This window comes from Cololabis saira, chromosome 18 (assembly GCF_033807715.1).
Source record: "Cololabis saira isolate AMF1-May2022 chromosome 18, fColSai1.1, whole genome shotgun sequence".
Taxonomy (NCBI): Eukaryota; Metazoa; Chordata; class Actinopteri; order Beloniformes; family Belonidae; genus Cololabis; species Cololabis saira.
The window spans coordinates 18,426,678-18,449,920 of NC_084604.1; the positions used below are offsets into that span (position 1 = coordinate 18,426,678).

The 23,243-nt window shown below is 38.6% G+C and overlaps 1 protein-coding gene across 17 annotated transcripts in view; it reads left to right on the forward strand.

Moving 5' to 3' along the window:
* Positions 1-23,243, forward strand: part of ptprk (protein tyrosine phosphatase receptor type K) — a 111,139-nt gene that overhangs the window by 55,014 nt on the left and 32,882 nt on the right. For all 17 annotated transcript variants that reach the window (XM_061706968.1, XM_061706970.1, XM_061706969.1 and 14 more), the window contains 5 exons: positions 3,616-3,697; positions 5,107-5,222; positions 6,182-6,356; positions 13,347-13,459; positions 14,136-14,316. In XM_061706968.1, coding sequence (XP_061562952.1) covers positions 3,616-3,697; positions 5,107-5,222; positions 6,182-6,356; positions 13,347-13,459; positions 14,136-14,316 — 667 coding nt within the window. The remainder of the gene's footprint in view (positions 1-3,615; positions 3,698-5,106; positions 5,223-6,181; positions 6,357-13,346; positions 13,460-14,135; positions 14,317-23,243) is intronic.

The following is a 23,243-nucleotide window of genomic DNA, read 5'->3' on the forward strand; positions in this document are numbered from 1 at the left end:
ACTGGTAGACCTTGTGTAGTCATGCTCATGTTGTCTTTTCCCAAGTTGAACAGAATGCACTCCTCAGTAAAAAAAAAAAATAAAAAAAAAAATATACCTACAATACCAAGCTCTAAAATTATATTATGTAAATTCAAAAATATGATTTAATATATTTATTTATCTTCCACCCCAAGGCTAGTGATTGGCAGACCGAAAGAGGAAACACCCCAGGGTCATTTACTTCATTAAAAAGTTAAATGTACAAAGTTTTGACCATTAATTAGGCAAACAGTTAGTATCTAACATGTAAAATGATCCTGCAGTTATAGTGCCCGTATCAGAGTGGAGTTATACATTTGTTGCTTGTGTGTCATAATTCAAGCCTATCTGAGCTCTATTGGGCTAGTACTGCCACATTAGTCCTTCGCTGCAAGTAGTTATGTCAAAACAGTAGCAACACTATTTGAAGGAGAAAGTTCAGAAAACACCAGAGCTGAAAGACACCAGGACTTGTGTCCTTTACTCTGGTTGACTTGTCTTATTGACTGGAGGTTTTTAAACAGTTATTCGTATCAAAGATAATTTCATACTACTTGACTTTACAATAATATATCAACATTTGATGAACAGCACATTGGAGAGGCAGAGAGACGGCAGTTGAAGATATTAAAAGTCAGATGATGTTTTTCTACCGTGCTCTGCAGTGAGCTATGAGTGAATGAGGATAGGGAAAAGAGAGAAGAAAGATGAGGAGGGGAGGAAGACTGAGAGATAGAGTGTGACAAGCAGGAGATAATAAGCTATGGGTAAACAGTTCACCGCAAATGTTCTTCTACATGTGATGAATGACAACAGCTGATCACTCCATTTCTCCCTTTCTCCCGCTGCCTCCTTATTGGAAGCCGACCTCCTCTCCCCTCCCCCTTCCACTTCTCCTATGTTCATTACAGTGCTCTTTCTGAGTAAACAGTGTTGGAACAAAGATGGCAAGCGCGAGACAGAGGAAGATAAATTAAAGTGAGAAAATGGGTAGAAAGGCATATTGATGGAACAATGAAGCGCGAAGAGATAGACAAGGATGGGACAAGGAGGAGGGGGTGAAGAAGGGTTAGTTAGTGGATGACGAGGAGAATCTTCTTAATCTAGATCCTTAGTTCATGAACGGGTGACATGGAGGTACAGGACACCCACAAACTTGCAGAATTTGTTTTGCATTGGCCATATAATTTAGATAGTGAGCTGAAATTGGTTTATTTCCTCCATTTTAGGATACTGGCACATGTAGTACCATGTAGAAAGTCCCTTTAATTCTGACCATCTATTGTTATAAGAGAGAGGGAGGTTTCTGAGCAGAGACGTCCATGAGAAAAGTAATCAGCTCAACATAGCTGATCTGTAGTGGAAATCAGATTTTTCGTTCACAGATAAAATGTATGACAGTTTGTTTGCATTTAACCTTCAGTTTCCCAGGTCATAAAACAACAAATGCTTGATATTTAATCATTATTCTCTATCTGATGTTCATTATGCAAAAACTGTGTAGTATGGCATTTAGAAAAAACTAAAAATCACACCGGTATTTGAACAGTACTCTGTATCAGCCAATACCTAAAGTCTAGGTATCAGAATCGATATCGGATAAGACAAAAGTCAATGTTGGAACATCTCTAACCAGTACTAGCACCAACACCAGACAATCAGTATTATGGTTTTGTATTTATTATATTCAACCCCTACATGAACTTCTCCTTAAACACAGAATGTTTGAAAGGATTGTAAATATTCTACGCTTACATATCTTTTATAGTTCCAGTGGTCATTTTGGAAGCTCTATTGAAAACAAAAAACACAATATAATATTGATTAATATGTTTTCCAGTAATGCAATACGTGTAGACAGCAAATTTGGTTTCCATTATGGTACGATTTACCAGTTGCCAAGCTTGCTGATTGGTCAGGGGAAAATAAGTGAGCCGTTGATGGTCAGGTATTGTCTGTGAATGACTCAAAGGTGCAACAAAGACTGTAGGATAACTAGCTAATGGCCAATACATATTCTTGATATTCAATAAACATCTGGAGCTCCTGACTGGCTGCCTTTTCAGGCTACAGCCAGTGAGGGAGCAAGGCATGGATTGAGAAGTAGCAAAACTAGCAAAACATGAAAAGAAACTCCTTAACCATGGAGGGAGATACTATGAACATGAACATTCAACCTGACACACCCTGGCACGATGCGAAACAAGCAGCCCGACAAAGAATTGGCCTTCATCTGATTACTTCCATCTCTTGAGTACATTGTCCTCAGAACCCACTGCCCTATATGTTTTATATGTTTGAACACACCTGTTAATGGGTGATGATAGACTTGTGGAGACCTTGATGACAAGCCCTATATGAACCATTCACTTGAATCGGTGTGCTGGAACAGAGGAATACCTAAGACGTGCAGCGCCATGGCTCCTGAGCACCTAGAGTGAAGATGGCAGACTAATCCCTGCTGTCACATGCATTGTCTTGTCTTCTTTAATTTTATTCATGTTCTGAAAATGGTCACTGCTTAAACAGATTACCCCACTTGCTTCCTCCCTCAATGCTTTTTAAAATCAATTACTCCTATTTTCGAGTGTGGTACGGCTTCATTTTCCACGTCTTATGTGTTGACAAATCCTGGTTTGGACATCAGTTGGATTACGGAGTTGCTGTCAGATGATGTGATGTGTGACCCCCTGCCATTCATCAGTCACGTAATTTGAAGACATTGACTCCAAGACACCCAGTTACACGACAAGGAGTCATGTAGTCTGAACAACGAAATGTGATGTTAAGGCGACCTTACCCTACCACTGTATCAAATAGGGCCAACCAAACACTGGCACACAAGACATTGTTTTTTTTTTCCTTATACATTTTTTATCCATGACAATGGTGGGTAGTAGTTGTGAACAATTCTCAACTGATGTTGATGAATGTCACCAGATCCTGAACACAGGGTTTAAAGACATTCAGAAAGAAAAACCCTCAATGGTGTGGAAATAAAACGCAAGCATCCAACCTTCTTCTCTCCCTCACCACTCTGTTGTCATTTCTGTTGCAGCCATTTTGTGTGTGCCAAAGGAGATTACTGTGATCCAACAGGAAGTGTATCATTCAAGCTGAGCTTTTCTAATACCATTTCAGTTTTCTGTGACAAAAGCATTTCAGTTTTTTTTGTTGTTGTTGTTTTTATGCTGTGAAATGAAATTCTTATGAGTACAGCGTGAGCAACAACTTTCCATTGCAGTGATATCTTCTTTGTTAAACTTAATAATGCATCGCATCTTTTGATGAAAAAACGGTGCTGACGCACAAATCAAAACTCGAACAATGCAACACACTGACTGAACTTGTAAATGAGACTGAATTTTCTCAGATGCCTCTCATTTGTTTTGATTTTCCAAAGATGTCATACACGGCTTTTCTTCACTGACTTTTGAATTAAAGTTGTTTAAATGTATTCGTCTGCATTTTTGTAATGCCCTTGTTTCTGAAATGTTAAACTTGAAACTTTCTGTTCGGTTTTGTCCAAAAATGATGTGGGATATATTTACCCATGTAGATAATAACTGATAAATCTTCTCCTTTTTTCATCAGGTTATATTTGAAGCAGAGGTTTCGGACAGCAAAACTGGCTTCATCGCCATAGATGACATTCAGGTGCTCAGCTACCCATGCGGTGAGTCATTATCATGCCAGCAATTAGTCCTACTTCGCTGAATAGAGGCTGATAGCTTTGGCCACTAATTAGACTGTACCTGGAATGGTTTCTGTTGCAGCTGAATGAGTAGATAAGTGGGAAGGTGACACAGGAAGGGACTGATGCACCAAGAGGAGAAAGACAAGTCCTAGGAAAAAAAAATGAAAGTAAAAAAAAAACAGAGATTGTGAAAAAGGAAGCAGGGAGAGAGACAGAAAGAGAGAGGGGGAAGGAGAGAGTGAAGCGGGAAATGAGACAGTATTAGAGCAATCATGGAGAGAGAAGATTCTGGCCACTCAGCATTTTCTCTCTCCCTTTAACCCACAAGCACACACAGAGTGAACAGTAGCTGTCTTGTCTCTGCACTGACAGGAAAGAGAGGAGGACTGCGATCCATTTTAAATTCTTCCTACACCTCATGTCTTCTATTCGCCATCGTTTCAGCGTGTCCTCACTGCTAGAGTCAAAGAGTTGGGACGACAAACTGTTACTGTGAACGTAAGGCTCAGTTAATCTGAGGCCACAGGCATGTTCATGGAAGGCCCTCATGTTAGCAATGCAGTCACTATAACTATGTTTGGTCATCTGTCTCTGGTAGCAGCACTAAAATATCTGGGGACAATTCTGTTTCTTAATGGAGTCTATTGATTAAAAGTCACAAAAATAAAGTGTCTTGCACCATTCGCTTCTGCAGTTTGTGAGACCCTGCTATCCCTGCGGTCTATTTCGCTGTCAGAGGTTGTTGATATGTGAAACACATTCTTAGACACAGACGTGAAATCTAGGAAAATGTAAGAAAAGGATCCCCAGTCCCTCAAGGGCAGGCTGGCAGGACTTTGTGTTTGAAGAGGAATTAGTTCTTAGTCTTCACAGTGGACACATTCATTCTCACAGCTGCATTTCTGCGTGTGTGTGTGTGTTTGTGTGCGCGCGTGCATGTGTGTGTCTGTCTATCTGTCTGTCTGTGTGCACATTTCCATTAATGCATGGGTGAGAGCTTGTGTGAGTGTTTTCATTTACAAGAAGTCCTATTGATGATTGCAATCACACACCACAGATAGAAATCAATGAAATGCATGTTCTGGGTCTGAACAGTTTATTTTATATCTTAGGATGTTAGTTAAGATTGATGTTACCTCATGTGGAAATTCAGTGTAGTGCTTTGGTTTTCTTTGACTCAAATAAAAACGAACTGCAATGAAAATGAACAAATTCCTTAGGATAACACGTCCTTAAGTGTATTGAAACAGTTTGTAATGAAGACGGCTTGATTAATTTTTTTTTTTTTGCATCTCATTTGTGCTTTCATCAGTCAAATAATAAAATGGCAGCAAAGCAAATCCAAGTTAATCTTATTTCCGTCTTTTTCTTTATCTAATTTCCTGCAGATAAATCCCCTCATTTCCTGCGTCTTGGGGACGTGGAGGTGAATGCTGGACAAAATGCCACATTTCAATGCATCGCCACAGGACGAGACACCTCGAACAACAAACTGTGGCTACAGGTACACTCATACACCAGTACACAAATGTAAATAATGTTTTTAGATACAGTTACTGGATCAATTGGACCAAAGGAATCACTGTTATCAATACATGACCCAGAATGTGTGTTTCACTCTGTTGCCCAAGGACACTTTAGCACCAAGACGGGTTGGAGTTCAAATAGATTTGGAAGAAGATCTACTTCCTAAATAGCAGATCGAAGAGCTTGATATTTAGTATTATTAATATGAACCCTCAAGGTGAAGTTGCTTGACCTCAAGTGCATTAAATTGGAATTTAATTCTTGCATTTTATTACAAGAATTCATCTTCCTGCAGAGATAATCAACCCCCCTTACCTACCATTAAGTAAATGTAACTTAAAAGTGTAAAATAAAAATGTCCTTATTATCTTTTTGGGGTATATAGCATCCTTTTTATTTTAACCCTGTCCTAACATGGCATTATTTAAATTGCCTTCAGAAAATTGTCAGATTGTCCTTCAGAATTTGTTTTATGCATCAAAAATCCCCCCCCCCCCAAAACCCCAAAAAACAACATTAGTTTCAATAATTAGCTTTTAGATGTATAGTCTCTATAAAACCAATCATCGTTTTTGGTGTATGAGTAAAGTGGAAGGCTCATCAAAGGCTATAGCAAATTAAACCAAAAACCTATAGCTATAAACTGTTACACACATGTGTGTACCCATGTGCAAACCCACACACATTGAACTCCAAGGCATACACCAGCAGCTAACGCGATTAAGACTTTAATAGCTGTTGATTTCATTATGGCTTTATTGCAGTCATGACCTTCAAACCTGCTGTCAGCAAAGCAGAGGAGGATAAAAGTGTGTGTATTTGTGTGTACACTTGAATGTGCATGGTCCTGGCCTGACATTCGACCTAGAGCAAGGCAGCTAACCCACTACAGCCACTGCAGCATCTGATTTAGCTATTTGTTTGTCTGTCACTCAGCGGAGAAACGGCGAGGATATTCCTGTAGCACTGACCAAAAACATCAACCACAGAAGGTTTGCAGCCACATTCCACCTCAACGAAGTCACAAGCCAGGGTCAAGATCTGTATCGTTGCGTCACCCAGTCAGAGCGAGGCTCTGGGGTGTCTAACTTTGCAGGTCTCATTGTGAGAGGTAAGATTTTTTGAAATATTCTTTTGGTTATTTGAATGATTTTACTACTGTGTGGTTCTGTCTTTCATCAATCATTTAATAGATTTTTTTCTTATACTTCAGTTCTACATTCACTTTCATTACAGGTCTACCTTACATTTTGTTATTTTTATCACCTAACAGGCAATTTCTCTTTTGGTATATATTTAACTTACTTAGACCCTAGTGCCAGGGTTTCCAACTGTTCTGTAAAGTGACTGTTGTCCCTCACTTGTAAGTCACTTTGGATAAAAGCATCCGCTAAATCAGTAGCCTTCTCAACCATGCTTATTATTCTTGAGTTCCATATACATAGTAATCAATTGCAACTTTAAATTCTTCATTATTTTTTAATCAGTCCGTCAGAAAAGTCACACAAGGATTAACAAGCCTATACGTTAGCCAACTATCAAATTTAGCAATCAAAATAATAGATTTTTACAAGGTTCAGTAAGCTAAGTAATACTCCTTTCCATAAGAAAGAGTGGCTCATCTCTTCTTAAATCTTTTTTTGTTTTGTTTTGTTTTCCGTGTACAGTAGGTAATCTTTGTGCCTTGTGTTTTTTTTTAGTATGACTTCATCAAGGTTCCAACCAAGCTTAGCTGATCCTAAACGGTGACATGAACAGACTGACCACCAGATGTTTAGATAGACTTTTCACCTCAGGGCATCACAATAGCAGCCGTTTTTACACAGCTGTTACTCTTGGTTGGCACAAAATAGACAACCTTGTTAAGCCATCGATGTTGCCCTCTTGTACTTCATAAAAGGTAGATCAGTCTAACGCCGTTATGTGGTTGCAAATAGCAGGCCAACAGTGTCGAATCAGCTAAATGACAGCAGTGTCATTGGTGAAAGCATTGTGTCACTGTGCATTGTTTCCTATTTAACACATCCCAATACCGCTCTATGAGCACTTATGGCACTGGATGAGAGGTGCGTTGATTTTGAGCCCCATTTACAGATCTTTTGGCCAAAACAGCAAAAGAAAAGAGACATATCCTTTTTTGTGTGCACATTTAATGTTCAATGTCGGCACATCTTTACGAAGCTAAAAAAAAATACATCTACATATGAATCTTTTTCCCTAATTAATTGAGATGTGCTCTGTAAGGGACTTTTGCTATAATCACTGAAAAGACGGCAAGCACTTACAAAGTTGGATGCAAACTCACACAATGCAAAAAGCATTCTAGACACAAACACGCACACTCAGGGATGTTTTCTGTCCTATTGCCTTACTGATGATCTCAGCCGATCACACCGGTGATGAGGGGATACGATCTGCAAGGGAAAGCAAAGCATAGAAGAGTGGAGTCAAGTGGAGCTGTACCATGCAATGAAAAATGGCTTACATTCACTAAAACGTCATGATTTGCTTGAAAATGCTGTGTTGATAATATAGTGCAACGTGGGGACAGTGTGGAGTGTTTATTATATGTTTATATGTATGTGTATATATATATATATATATATATATATATATATATATATATATATAATATATACAAATATTACTAAAGCTTATGGACTACACAGTTTGCCAAATTGCTGTGCCAAATAGCTGAAATGTTTTTGCAAACAATCAGTCACAAACTAAGTCTTTACTATTTTCTTCACGCCTTTATATTTTTAAATTACGCATAACTTTGTATTTTGTGTGCCTTTTGGACTGTCAAATTCCATTTCCAATCAAACGCATTGACTGCTCCTGACTGATTAAATGTAAGTCACTCTCACAATATAGACTAATGAGGACAGCTCATCTGTGAGCTTATGTAGATATGTGTGTAAGGGTTGAATGTGTGTGCACATGTGCTGTCTATGTGTGTGGATGCTTGTGTGGTTTCAATCCATTGTTGTCTGTGTGCACGTCTGATGTATGCTTGTGTGTGTGAATGGAAACTGTGTGCTCTCGCTGTCATGTGCATCTGACATGCGGTTAATAAGGTGTCACCAATGTGTGTTTGAAATGGGATGCTTTATTCATTCACATCCAATAGCTTACATATTCAATTCATCTCCAAGGGAGAGACAGAGGGGGAGAGCGGGTGGATGAGGGGGGTAAAGAAGAAGAAGATTTGGAGAGAATGATATGGAAGTGACAGAAAGGAAGGGGAGAAATGAGACAGGCTGCAAACAGAAGAGTGGAGATTGTGAAGAAAAGTTAAATGTAAATAGTCAGCTCATTATCCCCCAAAAATATCAATATCAGAATCAAGAATAAGTCTGAATATGTAAACAGCAAAGCAGAGTCATGTTTATTATTTTGCATAGTGATGACAGAGGAGAAAGAAATGAGAAATCAAAGCAGAAGCGAGCACCAGGAATATGAATATTAAATGATCTATCTCAGATAATGGAAGTCGTACGCTTGTCTGGTGGAACGAGCTCAGCTGTTTGTGTCACCTGACCCTAAAACTGCCATGGCTGACGGTTTCAAATTCATTCTGGATATAAATCAATTTGTTCTGTCTTTGGTCAAGAAAATCTGTCAGTTTTAGGAATGCACTCTTTCCGCAGGATCTTGCTGATTTAGTAAGAATAAATAACTGGCTAATGTTTATTTATCAGGAACATCCTCTTTTGAATATGAAAAGGCAAAGTGGAGCGAAATGAGGAATCTGCACAGCAGGAGACTGGCTCTCTGCTCATGTTTAGGCAATCTACACGTTCATCCACACTCATGCAGGGTCGAGAAGTTGATAGCCTTTGGTTGGAACTAAAGTCACCAAAGACTGTTTTAAAACTTTGAGGGATATTGACGAATATGAAGACTGGTATAAAGTCTAATAGAGAGATGTCACAATAAGAGAATGAGGACTGCATGTATGCAGATGTAAGGAGGGCAGCTTCATGTTTATTTATTAGAAATATCCGTTGGGAGATAAGAGAAAGATAGAAATCAAAGAAACAGCGAATATGTTGATTTGGTTTCTTGAAAAGTATGTATTTTGGAGATTTGAAGCTCCTTCAGGACATTGATGGCCATGAATATGGACAGAGCTAAGCTGCACGGGTAATATTTTTCCCCTGAATATTTTTCTCTTTAATATTTATTTATTGTGAAATTGAGGCTAGAGGGGAAATGCTGCTGGAATAGGAAATTGCAGGCTGAATTGTGATGTGATGGGTATATGATGAATAGAAAAAATACCATAAATATGTGCCAAAATATGAATTTTATACATTAAAAATGTTGTCAGTAGGACACTGACCGAGGTTTCATCTTTAAAGCCTGAAAAGTGGTCCTCTGGGAGATGGGAGATTGTCTCGGTGCTATAGTCTATTGATATTTATAACATGTAGATGACAAAGATGTGCCATCATTGTCTGCTGGAGCTGTCAAGATCAGAGAAAGGAAATATTTTGTAAACTGAGGGGAGACAGGGGAGCGTGAGAGGTGTGGCATGAGATTTCTAGATCATTCTTACAGTTAGATGGGGTTTTTTTTCATGACAGCAGAAAATATGAATTGACTAACATGTGTGTTGATGAATTCATTATTGATTTGTTTAGGACAGGCTTCTGCAACCTTTATTATCAAAAGAGCCATTTTGCCCCCACTTCTACAAAAAACATCGGGAGCCGCAAAAAATAACAGAGATTTCATCTTTTATTTATTTTAGCTGTTACAACCCCTAAATATGACAACAGAAGTGCAGTGTGCATTTGTAGGCGTACTTTGAAATAAATTAAATTGTGAACTGTAGGCCTATTTCAGTGTATATTTGTGTAAAAGTAAAATAAAAACTACCCCACTTTAATATAAATAAAAGCTGCAGCTTAGCAGCTTTAAGAATAAATATAGAAATAAAAAATAGTTATTTTAAAATTAGATGGCATCAACTCAAAGTCCAGAATAAACTAATAATATGACTAAAAATGAATTCAGAAATATAATTTATTTATGTTTAAGGCCAAGGGGAGCCGCTACAATGAGAATGAAGAGCCGCAGGTTGCAGATCCCTGGTTTAGGAAAAGCACATCAAAAAACTTGAAATGGAACATAAGATCATATCTACTGGCCAAATGAAAAACATTTGAAATATTTTTTTTCATCATCATTTGCTGCTCAAAATATTGATAACTGAACAAAACTACAATACACGATAGATCAAATACCAAGATGCCAGTTGAAACCTTAATATTACAGATATATTTTACTCTAAACTTAAGCGTAAATGAGATGCAGTAGCCTACAGCCCTACGTTTCAATTCTGGATGGATGGATGGATGGATGGATGGATGGATGGATGGATGGATGGATGGATGGATGGATGGATGGATGGATGGATGGATGGATGGATGGATGGATGGATGGATGGATGGATGGATGGATGGATGGCTGGCTGGCTGGCTGGCTGGATGGCTGGCTGGATGGCAGCCAGATCCCTGCCATTACAAGTTTTACCCCAGATAAACAGCATAAGAGGTACACGTGTGTGTGAGTGTGTATATGTATGTGTGTCACTTTTAGTTTGGTCAGGGGCTAGTTCTAATAAAGTCTTACCCTCTGGTTCCTACAGTGACAGAGTGCATCATCTCGCCAGCTCTTACACACACCACCCCCCCATGCATACAAACTTCACCGTGCCAGCTTGCATTACGCACAAACGATGGCCTAAAAATCTCCCCCAATGTTATTGTCACACACTTGAACGCAAACAAACACACTGTCAGACTTATGCAGACAACACAGCTCGCTTGAATTTATGCAACTGTCTTCAACCCGCAGTGGTCCATGTTTAAAATGTATTTTTCTCTTTTTAAACAAACGTGCACACATACAGACACAAATCCCCATTTTAAATAATAATGACAGCTGGAGCTACAGGCGTTTTGGAAAACCTACTACCATTGTCGACTGTTGTTGCATGTGAAACATGCGCATTTACACAGACCCACAATCTTCTATGAGGTCAGAAGTCCTGCAGCAAGTTCCTTGGTGATGTCAGCAGTAGTTTGGGAAAGCTAAACTTTATTGACAAGGTTGCTGACCGTGGTCAACAAAGAAGACATGCCTAGTGGGTGCCGGTCACCAATGAAATTCTGTATGGCCTTTTAAAAAAAAAAAAAACATGAGGAAAGAGTCCGTGTTATAAAAGAAGTTACGGGGTCTGTCACTGTAGAGATGTTTATTCATGGCTTTATAAAACTTAAATTAGGATATTTACTTCATCTTTTAATGAATGACATATGGGTTAGGTCAGAACTGACAAGTACATTGGAAGTTTTCCCACTGCTGATTTGTTTTGTTATCATTTACATTTGACCCAAAAGCAAAAAAGGGAGTTAACACATTTTTAATAATGGAAAAAGACAGTGACAACAAACTCACCACAAAATATGCAATGACAGCACAGATGATTTGTTATCTTTTTTAGGTCAACTGTAAAATGACAATTGATGGAGCATCTTTTTCCTTCTGGAGTCACATAATGACCCAGTTACATTTCTCACTGTTTTGTTTTTATCCTTTTGATATTAAATAGACTTTAAAGTAACACATAGTATACTGTACACGTATTCAGGTTAAAACACACACTGAAAATAGACAAACTCCATGCCGTTTACGCTAAAAAGCATCTGTAAGTGTTCACCTTATTTCTGTATTTGTTAATCATCAAGTTGTTTACTTTGTTTTTCTGATATTGTTGCAAGCTGACATGTTGTTGACGTTGGATGTGTGTTGTCACTTTAGCATTCATTATCTGGATTCAGCTTCATCCTCCCGTATTTGTTCATGCACACGTTTGTGTTTGTGTGTCTGTTCTTGCTCAGGTGCATGTGCTGTCAAACTTCACTGTTTCATCTGGAGCTAAAAAGATTCTTCTCGACATGAACCATGCTGACAGTCACATTCAGCACACAAACACATGCGTGCATATGCACACACACACACACACACACACACACACACACACACACACACACACACACACACACACACACACACAGACACAGACACACACAGACGCATAATTTAGATAATGAAGTACTACTTTGATGTGATGTTTTTTAAGCAACCAAAAAAGCTTAATAAATAGTCCCTTCCCCCACCATCTTTATAAAGATTTTAATATTACCTAGTGATATGTTTGAGGGTGTTTCTGAGAGATAAATCTATATGATATACTGCATTTGAGACACAAGTCACTGTCCACCTGTGCGAGAGTGATTAACTCGTGCTCTGATGTGAATTTGCATGTGGCAAGTAGATAAATCTTGTTTGTTTGTCAGTCATGTGTCACAATTTCCGCTGGCTGAGCACTGAACCATCAAATAACCATCACAATTATGTTCAAGAGCATATAAAAACTGATTTTTAACAGAGAAAGTCAAAGTAGTTGTAAAACAAGAATGAATTTAGATTTTTCAATTTCCAATTAAGGTTTCATGGTCTCATAAGAGCGGGAACAGGCCTGCGGGTGGATGCTGCATTGATGACGCGGCTGAAGTGACAAGTCACGTTAAAATGTAGCAGTCCTGGTTGATTTGAAATTCATCAAAGTCTCCACCACAAGATAAATGAAAAGTGTAGCCTACCTTGCGCTCATGGAAGTTAAAAATATTTCACAAGCACTGAGCTGTTGCCATTAATAAAAAAAAAAAGATTTATAAATGCCAAAACGGCTCAGTTTAGACAAGTGAGTAAATATACAAATGCTGTGTTTGACACAGACTCAGAGTGCTGGTTACTATGGTTAACATGCAACAAGTTGTTCCCCTTATAAAAAGCTTGTTTTGATTGTCTGGGTTTTTTGTTGTGAAGCAGATCAATGAATAAATTACCAGTGGCAACCATAATAATAATAATAATAATTATTATTATTATTATTATTATTATTGTTATTATTATTATCATTATCATTAGAACATCACAGAGTGGTGTAGTTTCCTCCAGGTTAAGGATCAGAATCACCACCTTTTGTCATTTGTTGTCATTGTTTCTTGTTTTCTCTCCTCAGAGCCTCCGCACCCCATTGCCCCACCACAGCTGTTAGGTGTCGGCCCTACGTACCTTCTGATTCAGCTCAACGCAAACTCTATATTTGGAGATGGACCTATTATATTAAAAGAGGTGTGTTCTCAAGGAAAAACTGAATACTTTTAATCAATGACTTTTATGAAACGTTGTTTTAATGCCGCGAACCGAGGCAGTGAAATTAGACACATACTCACAAGTTTCAATTAGCAGCGATATAAAAAAATAAATTAAAAAAACGTGAGGAATTAACATTTAAGGAATGGCATCTTGGTCTTCTATGAAGGGGCTAAATCATGATATGATTATTATGTTTGTAAAGAATCAGATTTAAATTATCATGATCACTTTTATTTATCTATTTAGATTATTAAATTAAAAGCAGGTAGTTATTATACCAGAGGGACAGACGTTTTTCCGTACATGAAATGTACCAATTCATTATCAGCATCAGTATCTGACCCTGGGAAAAGCATTGTAGTCGGTGGGGTTGCTGGTTTAATTATAGCTTCACCAAAGCAATAACATACTACAACTACAAACCTTTGATTTTTGTGCTTCTAGCCTCCAAATGACAGGAAAATATACAGCAACCCCTTAAACTCACACCAATAAAGAGAAAGACATATTACTTTTTTAACTTTCCTGTATGTCCACATTTTTTACACCAAAAAGGCAAGTGTCACTGGAAGGTGAGTGGGGATGCCTTGAAGCGACAACATGATAATGCATCTTAAGTTCAATAGAAAATGTGTTTAATTCTCTTCTATAGGTTGAGTACCGGATGACGTCAGGCAGCTGGACAGAGACTCATGCTGTGAATTCCCCCAACTACAAGTTATGGCACCTGGATCCAGACACGGAGTACGAGATCAGAGTATTGCTGACGAGACCAGGAGAGGGAGGGACGGGCAAAGCTGGGCCACCTCTCATTACTCGGACCAAATGTGCAGGTAGGACATCAAAAGCATCGTGGCATTCAAATTATATGGCACAAAAACATAGAAAATCCTCTCTGCTATAACCTGAGTTTAGCGGGATCCTGTTGTTCACACAGTTTTTTCTGCCTGTCTTGTGTAATGACTCATCTATTCATGGGCTTTTGTTCTTTTGTGTGTATATTTTTGGTAGTGATGCACTGAATGTTCGGTAACCGAAATTGTTCGGCCGAAAATAGCAAAAAAACGCTTTAATATAAGTAGGGAAAAAACTGAACAATTAATAACAGCGTTTGATGACGCAATCTAACAGTGACCAGCGTGAAGTGATGGGCGTGCAGCGTTAAATGCAGCATGTCAGCATGTCAGATCATTACTTGGATGGGGGGAAAAAGCAGAGGACACGAGAAATGATCCAGGCTGAGTTGGACTTGGGAAAGCCTCTTGGTGATGGAGACGGTCTTGGGACGCACAGCGCAGGAGATCGGGGAGAGAGCGCAGAGAAAAAGGCCCGTACTATATATGCGGTGGAGAACCCTCACTGTCTGATATGACGAGATCCTCCAAGAAAATAACCCAGATGCAGACGACAAGCGCAACCGCTCAACAGTTAGATGGTTATCTGTCAGAAGTCCCCAGGAGCGAGAACCCTCTCGCCAGTAGCGGAACATATCAGAGCCGGGTCGGGGAGCGGGGCTTATGACCGGGGGGCGGGGCATATCAGAGCCGGGCCCTCTGCAACCTAGAGCCTCTCGTCAGGCTGCAGAAATACCCGTCTCATTAACACACTACACATGCCCAACAACGGGACTTACAAGCATCACCAGATGTAAGAGCAGAACATAGCCTATTAGAGATTGTGAAAGATAATTCTCACATTTTCTTTTTAAAAATTGGCAAAATAAATGAAAAACTGCGAAGAACCATTGTTCGGTATTATTCGGTATTCGGCCAAGTGTTTATTATTATTTTCGATTTCGGCCACAAATTTTGATTTCGGTGCATCACTAATTTTTGGTATTTTAGCCATTTTGTACAAAAAAAACAGAGCATAGTTGGAGAATTAAGTCAAATTGGAAAAGAAAGAAGGGAAGAACCTCTGCCAGTCTGTGGTTGCTCCGTGATCTGAGAGAAAGATTGATAAACATGTTGGAGCGTCTCTACATTTTATTACTTTTTACCCTGTTTTTCTTTACTTCTTTACTTTTTTCCACTAGCTGCTTTCTCTCTTGATTTTCTCTCATAGTTTCAACTGTTCCTTCTATACATCTCTCTTTTTGCTTTGTCCTAGTCCCTTCTTTTTCCCCTTTCTCTCTGCCTTTCTCCCCCCGTCTTTTTCGCTCTCAGTGGATCAATAGACGGAGGGCAGAAACGCTGTCTGACATTTGTAGAAATAAACGACTGAAATATAAACACAGCTAGCCTAGGGGAGGGAGACAGTGCAAAAAAGGTTGATATGAAAGAGAAAGAGACAGAAATAAAAGCAATGAGCTTGAATGAGAAGCAGAAGAAGAAAGCATTGGTGAGATGATGAAAAACAATAAGGCTGGAAAAGAAAAGAGAATGGGAGCAGGGCAAGAGAGTGCAAGAGGCGAGAGAATGATGAAACTGGAGAATGAAAATGAAAGAGATGAAAACTCATAACCACAGGGCCTGACTGATGTCTGCCAACCTGTGTGTGTGTGTGTGTGTGTGTGTGTGTGTGTGTGTGTGTGTGTGTGTGTGTGTGTGTGTGTGTGTGTGTGTGTGTGTGTGAGAGCGAAAGGGTGAATTAATCTTTTTGTGCATGTGTTTGTGTGTGTTGGTGTTTATTGACTGTTCAGGCGACCCGTGTATTGAACGGTTTCCGGTGTGACAGGAAGAGGAAATTAATCTTCTTGTCCTCTTTTAAGCTTGAACACTGAAAACTAAAACATCAACTCGTTCTAATCCACAGTATGTGCTGATAACAGAACAAAGCAAGAAAATCAGGATATGGTTTTGTTTTATTCCTCCCTTCTTTTTTTGGGTACATTAGTCTGCTCACTAGAAAAAAGCAACAATGTCAAGTGATAATCAATCAAGATTTCTATGTCATTTTCAAGTATTTATGACATTTCAACACGCTTTGTTTGGTTAAAGAAAGATAATGATCCTTCAGAACCACTCTTATATAAATTCAAATATGACAAATTGTAGTTTTATGACAGGTAATGCAATAAACTATCCCTGGGTGGCATGCAGTAACTTTGCAGCGTTTCCACAGGCAGCTAATGCCGTAGGAGGATTTTGATGTTTATTCCCCAGTGTCTGCAGCCTTGAAATGGAAAGATTAAGCTACTTATTTATTGTACTGGCTACATTAGCTGCTTATAGAAGTTCTCTCAGCAAGAAAGCAAAAAAGTAGTATTTGTTGAAATAGTGAGCTACGTAATTCTGATATTCTTATCTTAATGTATAATTGTTCCAATGTCAGTACAAAAACATAATTTAATAATTAATCTATTCACATGTACAAGTATATGACATTCAAATATTTCAGACAATACTTCGTACTATAAATAGATATGTAATTACAAATCAGTTGGTCACGGCATTGAGTGCAGGGCTGAATTGACATCTCCTTTCCTCATCTATGCTACCAGGTCCACTCACACACATGCAGATACCCACACACCCTTGGAGTTGGATTGAATGTGTTTGTGTTTGTTATGATAGCGAGACACACACAGACATGGGGCAGAAATGTTATTTAAATGGTAATGATTCCTTTGCTTTTTATGTTTGGTTAGTCTCTTTTGATCCCACCACCTGTAGTTTACTGAAAATTTGGTTTAATACAAAATAATGGAGACACAGACACAGTCTCATACAGAAAAATACGTGTGCACAAGTCAGGCACAAACCCAAGCAAGCCAGTGCATGAAACACTGTTTAATGAAAAACCAATAAAGTTAATAAAATCGTGGGCGGATATCACAAACTCAAGTGAACATCTGATATGATAAAAGGAAGGGTTTCATTTCATCCTCTCCTTTTTTTAACTCATTATTCTCTTTCTTTTTGTAGTTTTTTTCTGATTTCTCATTCTCTCTTCTCTTACTCGTTTTCTTCTGTGGAGATGTATAGCGGTTGTCTGAAGGGTGAAGGGTGTGTGTGTGTGTGTGTGTGTGTGTGTGTGTGTGTGTGTGTGTGTGTGTGTGTGTGTGTGTGTGTGTGTCATTGAAGAAGAGGACAAAATAGCTTTTAATCCAAATCCTTCCTTTCCTGCTGAAACCTTTTGGTCATGGCACCAAACACTAAAACCACAGTAGCACGGTGAAGAAGAAACACGTTGGCAGAAATGTGCAGATGGACACCCACAGTTCAAGAGAGTCACAGTATTTTATATATGTAACACAAAGTCAGCATCACTCAGATTTATGGATGAGCCAAATCACAAAATCCACAATTCCAGACACAGAATCACAGATGTTGGAAGCTGGCGCTGTATATCTCATACTTCTCACACACTTACACACTCCAGTGAGCATTACAGTGTTTAAGGGCCAGGCCCTCAGGATAGTGGACGCGGGCCTAACTTCTACGTCTCCACATGCAGGTGGATATTCTGTGTTTTGGAGCATTTAAGGCAACAGCAAAAATAGAAAGCTCCTTTGAAGGGATATAAATCACCTCACTGATATTAATTAAAGATTTTTAGTGTTCTGAGGCTCTTTATTTGGACAGTTTTTAAAAAGTCAACTTATATCACCAAAATATTGCAAGCCTGGCTGTGATTACAGTCTCATTTTATTCATTTTTTTTCTTGCATTGGCTCCATTAAAAAGATCAAAACCAATTAAAAATTGATCCCAACTAGATGACACGTTCTTTCATTTCTGTGAGTCTGTACTCTGTGGTGTATTTTTGAGTTAGTGTCACTGCTGCTGCTGTACATAAATTACTTTCTATTAATCCACCTCTCAGTTTCCTTTTATGCTTTAAAAGTGAATTCATCTTTAATTTTTTCATTAAAAGCTGCTGCTGATAAATACATAGAGAGAAATGTTACCACACTTATGTGTGCTTTATCCTAATATCCTTTGCATTGCAGAGGCTTACAGTTTTATTTGACATCTTCAAAACATATTTAATGCATGTGCAATTAATTATATCCTCAAATACTCATAGGTGTTAGCAACCCTTCTTTCATTTCTGCAATTGTATGATTTGATTTGATTTGATTTGATTTGATTCTTGTGCATTTCTGTGTACCCATCATGGACAGGGGGCTTGTTTGTATCTTTTCCTTAGCTTTGTAGATTTAAACAACTCCCACTGCTGTGTATGCACAGTGGTTTTTGTGCTCAGTACATGTACAAATTCAGAAAGACATTTTTTTTCATTGTGTATTAGAATATGAAATAAAATTCAGTATCCATATGAACAAGCCTGAAACACACGAACATCGACTTTAACTGGACATACAATTGAGTGTGGCCTGAGATGCCGGATTTTGAACTAGTTTTTACGTAAACATATCAGAATTTGATTTCATATAACTTCCAAATACAAAACCTGGCACCGACCAGTCTTTCACCTTTTCTGTACTTTAATCAGGCCTTAAAAGTTACACACTCAAAGTGAATTTAGAAGTAGAGACTGAATGAATGGCGTGAGTTTCGTTTGTCTTCCTCATGACAGTGGGAGGATTACCAGGAACTAATTGGACAGATTAACTTGGATTTAGCTGAATCTCCTGTCAACCTTTCCTGATTCACCCCGTCTTATCCTCTCCCCTTTCCTTCTCTTTTATCTGCTTTTTCTTCACCTTGCCTCTCTATGGATTTACTCCATATTTATTGGCTCTTCATGTTGCTCCATGTTGAGCGACATGGTTGGGTTGCATTTAGCTTAATTCTGTTTCATTTCCTTTCCCTTTGTTTTGCATTCCTTAATTCCAACCTCTGGATTCTGCTGATATGAAGCTTCCCGTCCTTGGTGTTATTGTTGGTGTTTATTGGTATTGTTGCTGTTTTCAAAGCTCCATCTGTGAAGAACAAAGCCTTTTAGTTTCAACATGAATCCAGCCGTTTGTCAGTCTACCGGAGGAGGGGAAGGGGACAAGGCAAGCTCTGTGGTTTGCCTTTGGACTTAGTCCCGTTTGACTCTGGCCATATTCCAAACTAGTTATCGTTTCTCCCCGTTCCACCTCTTTCCCCCTCTCTCATTTTTCTCTCAGCTCCCTTTATCTGTCCCTTGCTCCCTGCAGACCCGGTTACATTTTTTTCATGCATTTCTAAGATTTTACACTCTTCTTTATTCTATTACTTTGCTGTTCTCTTTGCCCCTGTCTCTCTCTCTCTCTCTCTCTCTCTCTCTCTCTCTCTCTCTCTCTCTCTCTCTCTCTCTCTCTCTCTGTCTTTCTCTATTTCTTCCCTTTCCCCCACTTCCATTTCTCTCTCCCTCCTTGCTCCTTCATTTTCTTCCTTCATTCCATTGCCATTGTCTTCTTCCTCCTACCTGACTCTCTAGTTGCTTTCACTATCTATTAAATAGAGATAAGCAGCAGTGCATTATGGGTCAGGAGAGGAATGAGGTTTCAAATGTTGGTCATGTGGTTCTGGACACATAAATCTGTTTATACATGGTCACATTGTGCAGACCCACCTACTGTCAATTTGACCGTTAAAAGTTAGAGTTAGGCCAGGTGTGTGTGTGTGTGTGTGTGTGTGTGTGTGTGTGTGTGTGTGTGTGTGTGTGTGTGTGTGTGTGTGTGTGTGTGTGTGTGTGTGTGTGTGTGTGTGTGTGTGTGTGTGTGTGAGAGCCACAAAGTCATATATTTTGTTTAATTCCATGCTGAAGACCATCTCACCGTGGAGCAGTGCCTGCATCCAGAGACCCTAAAATCAATACTATTTATTACATTGCTTGGTGTGTGTGTTTGTGTGGGTATAGGTTCTAATAGTGAGGTTTATGGAGAGGATCACAGGTATTGATTTAAACAGGGAGGGAGACAGAAAGGAAGGGACTGAGACAAATGAGTCAGAGGCAGAAATAGAGGGAGATACAGGCAGAGAAAGCAGTAGGTCTCTCTTTTGCTGTGTTTAAATGTCAACCATGCAATAACTGGTTGAAGCCAAAATGAAAAGCTCTGACCCCTCAGCTATTAACACATAAATGCAGCACACACAGTACAGCACTAATATTTGCTCAGCAGACAATTACCTGCGCAGCTATTTTTCCTATTTATTTCTCCTTTCCTACTAATTTCCTATCCATTCCTACTCTGTATTTTGCTTTAGGATGAATGTGTGTGTGTCGTAATACTTGGTTATACATGTGAGATTTGTATTTGCCCTTGACAACAACTTCCTATTATAAGAAGGTTTAGTCAGATGAGCATACACGCTCATAAACACACACCTAAAATGCTCTGCCAAGATGTAATCTTGAATTTGTCACAACCTCGAGCGATTGTGTGTGCACCTGGGTAATAACTGAGTGAGAGAGTGTGCACACTCATGAGTTTCTGTGCAAGTGAGTTTGAGTGACAGGCAGATAATGGGTTGTCAGAAGAAGCGACCAGTTTGTGTCCTTGTGTTGTCTCCTCTGAGAGAGGAAAGCAAAGGGAAAACACAGGCTAAAAGAAGGAGGGTCTAGCAAGTCTTAAGGTGAGTTGTTTTTATTTAAGAACCCTTGAAAGATTTCAGGAAGGGGGGCCGTAGGGTAAAAGCAGAAGACTCTTCAACTGCTGATAAATAGATTATTACTTCTTACGATGAACGGGAAACAAAAATTGTGTCTGTGGTGGTAGAAATTTAAGGTGAAAAGTATTATTGACAAGTTTGCTTTTGTTGTGCAATGATATATTTCACTTTAGCCCGAATAGTTAAAAAGTATGCATGATCAACAGGAAAATTAATCAAGAGAACTAGATGTATTGATCATGGTCAGGCTGGTTTGAATTGTAGCAACCTATTCTAAGCACCATTAGCAATAAAATACGAATAACACTTTTCAAAATTATTCCTTAGCTTCTGTTCATTAATGCGGTGAAATGTGGTAGAAATTCACAGCAGTTCCTGCGATTCATACTTTGCAAAGCAAAAACCGGAGAAGCAATGTCTCAGAGTATAGTGCCTATCTAACAAAAAATTAAGTCAGCTATTTTCATATGTCCTGATGTTGGTGAAATCATACTTTGGTACCTTGGATTGGAGGTCAAATAAGTACAGCTTTAATAATACATACAGTAGCTTAAAATGTTCTCCTTTTTCTTTAACACACACAGACGTAAGTTGCGTTTATTTACCCTTTTTCACCAAAGAAAAGTGAAATTCTCAATTTGTGATAAAGGTAGCGTTGATGTTTCCATTGAACAGTGTTTTTCTCTGTAGCATAAGTCCCCTGGTTCTCTCTCCGTTACTGTCCGTATCTCATCCTGCGAAACTTCTTTTCAAAACAACAAAAAAGGAAATCACAACTTGGACGAATATGGACATAAACATCTTTAGTGTTTGTCTAATTATTGCAATTGCTGCTACCACTGCTGGAAACCTAGCCAGACGATGAAGGCAGTGAATGATTATTTAAAAGCCCTTATGTAACGCAGTAATGCATAATAATTAAATAGTGTTATAGCACAACTACATTGCATTAATGAGGCTAAAAACAGCTGTAAACTTGATTTGGATGACTTTAGATTAACCGGCTATGTCACATCCAGCGCTGCCAGACACATGGAAATGCATAAAAAGCATTTCCATTACACTTTTGCGATAAACTCGATTATCAAAATTCCTTAAAAACCACCTTGTGAAAGCATAAAAATCTTTTTGTGGTATTAAGGGTTTTCTTTTTTCCATTGCAGGATTTCTTTTTTGATATTAGCGTAATTCTAGGGGTAATGGAAACACGACAGACTTGTCTCGATTTGTGGTGATTGGCAAGGTAACAGGTTTAAAATCTGCAGGTAACCTTTACAGGGCAAGTAACCACATATGGTATCCTATGAAATATTTTCAAAAAGTTAGAAAGTAAAAAAGGTCCTTAATTTTTCTAATAAACCTCTAGACTTGACATTTTTAAATTGAAAATATTGACTGCAGTATAAAGGGTTAATCTAATTCTGAAAATAGAGGATTTTCAGTAATGTTATGCCCTCAGGGTTAATTACATATTTGTTGACTGAGTTATAGTCCTTTTACTTAGAGAAGTAGTTCCCAGCTCATCACGACAGCTTAAATAGTACTCCCTGTTTGTAGGGTAGAGTGACAGCTGAATAACTCATGTGATATGTCGACAGCAAGCGAAGAATGGCTGGGTTTTGTGTTTGTAATCATTCATGTGAGAGAATGTTGGTATAAGAACTAGGAGGTTATTGATCCAGTTAAATGAGCCAGTTAAGGTAATTAAAGCCCTGGGCAGCAAGGAAGGGAAGTAGATTATATTGACAATAACAGTCTGAATACATATAATAGATGGAAAACAAAGATGTGCCTCTTAGAGGTTATTGCATTTTAGAAATGGTTGAATGGCAATATGAAGAAATAAATGTTTGTGAAACTCACTCGTTTCATATTGACAAAATGTTGGCTCAGCACCTTTTTTGTGATTTTTTTTTTGTGTGCTTTACATTTAAAGTGCACTGAAACCCATAACCACAAAACTTTTGAATACTTTTTTACTTTTTTTTTTTGTCTGCACACATATTAATGGTTAATACCATGCTGGTAAGAACCTTTTTGAATACTTTTAACGTTTATACCTTCTGTTTTTTTACACACAAACACAGTATATACTGTATATATAGTATACACACACACACACACACACACACACACACACACACACACACACACACACACACACACACACACACACACACACACACACACACATATATATGGCATGATCACAAATGAATAGCGCAGCCTAACGGCACTTACACCAACTAACATGAAGAACCAGCAGTGACT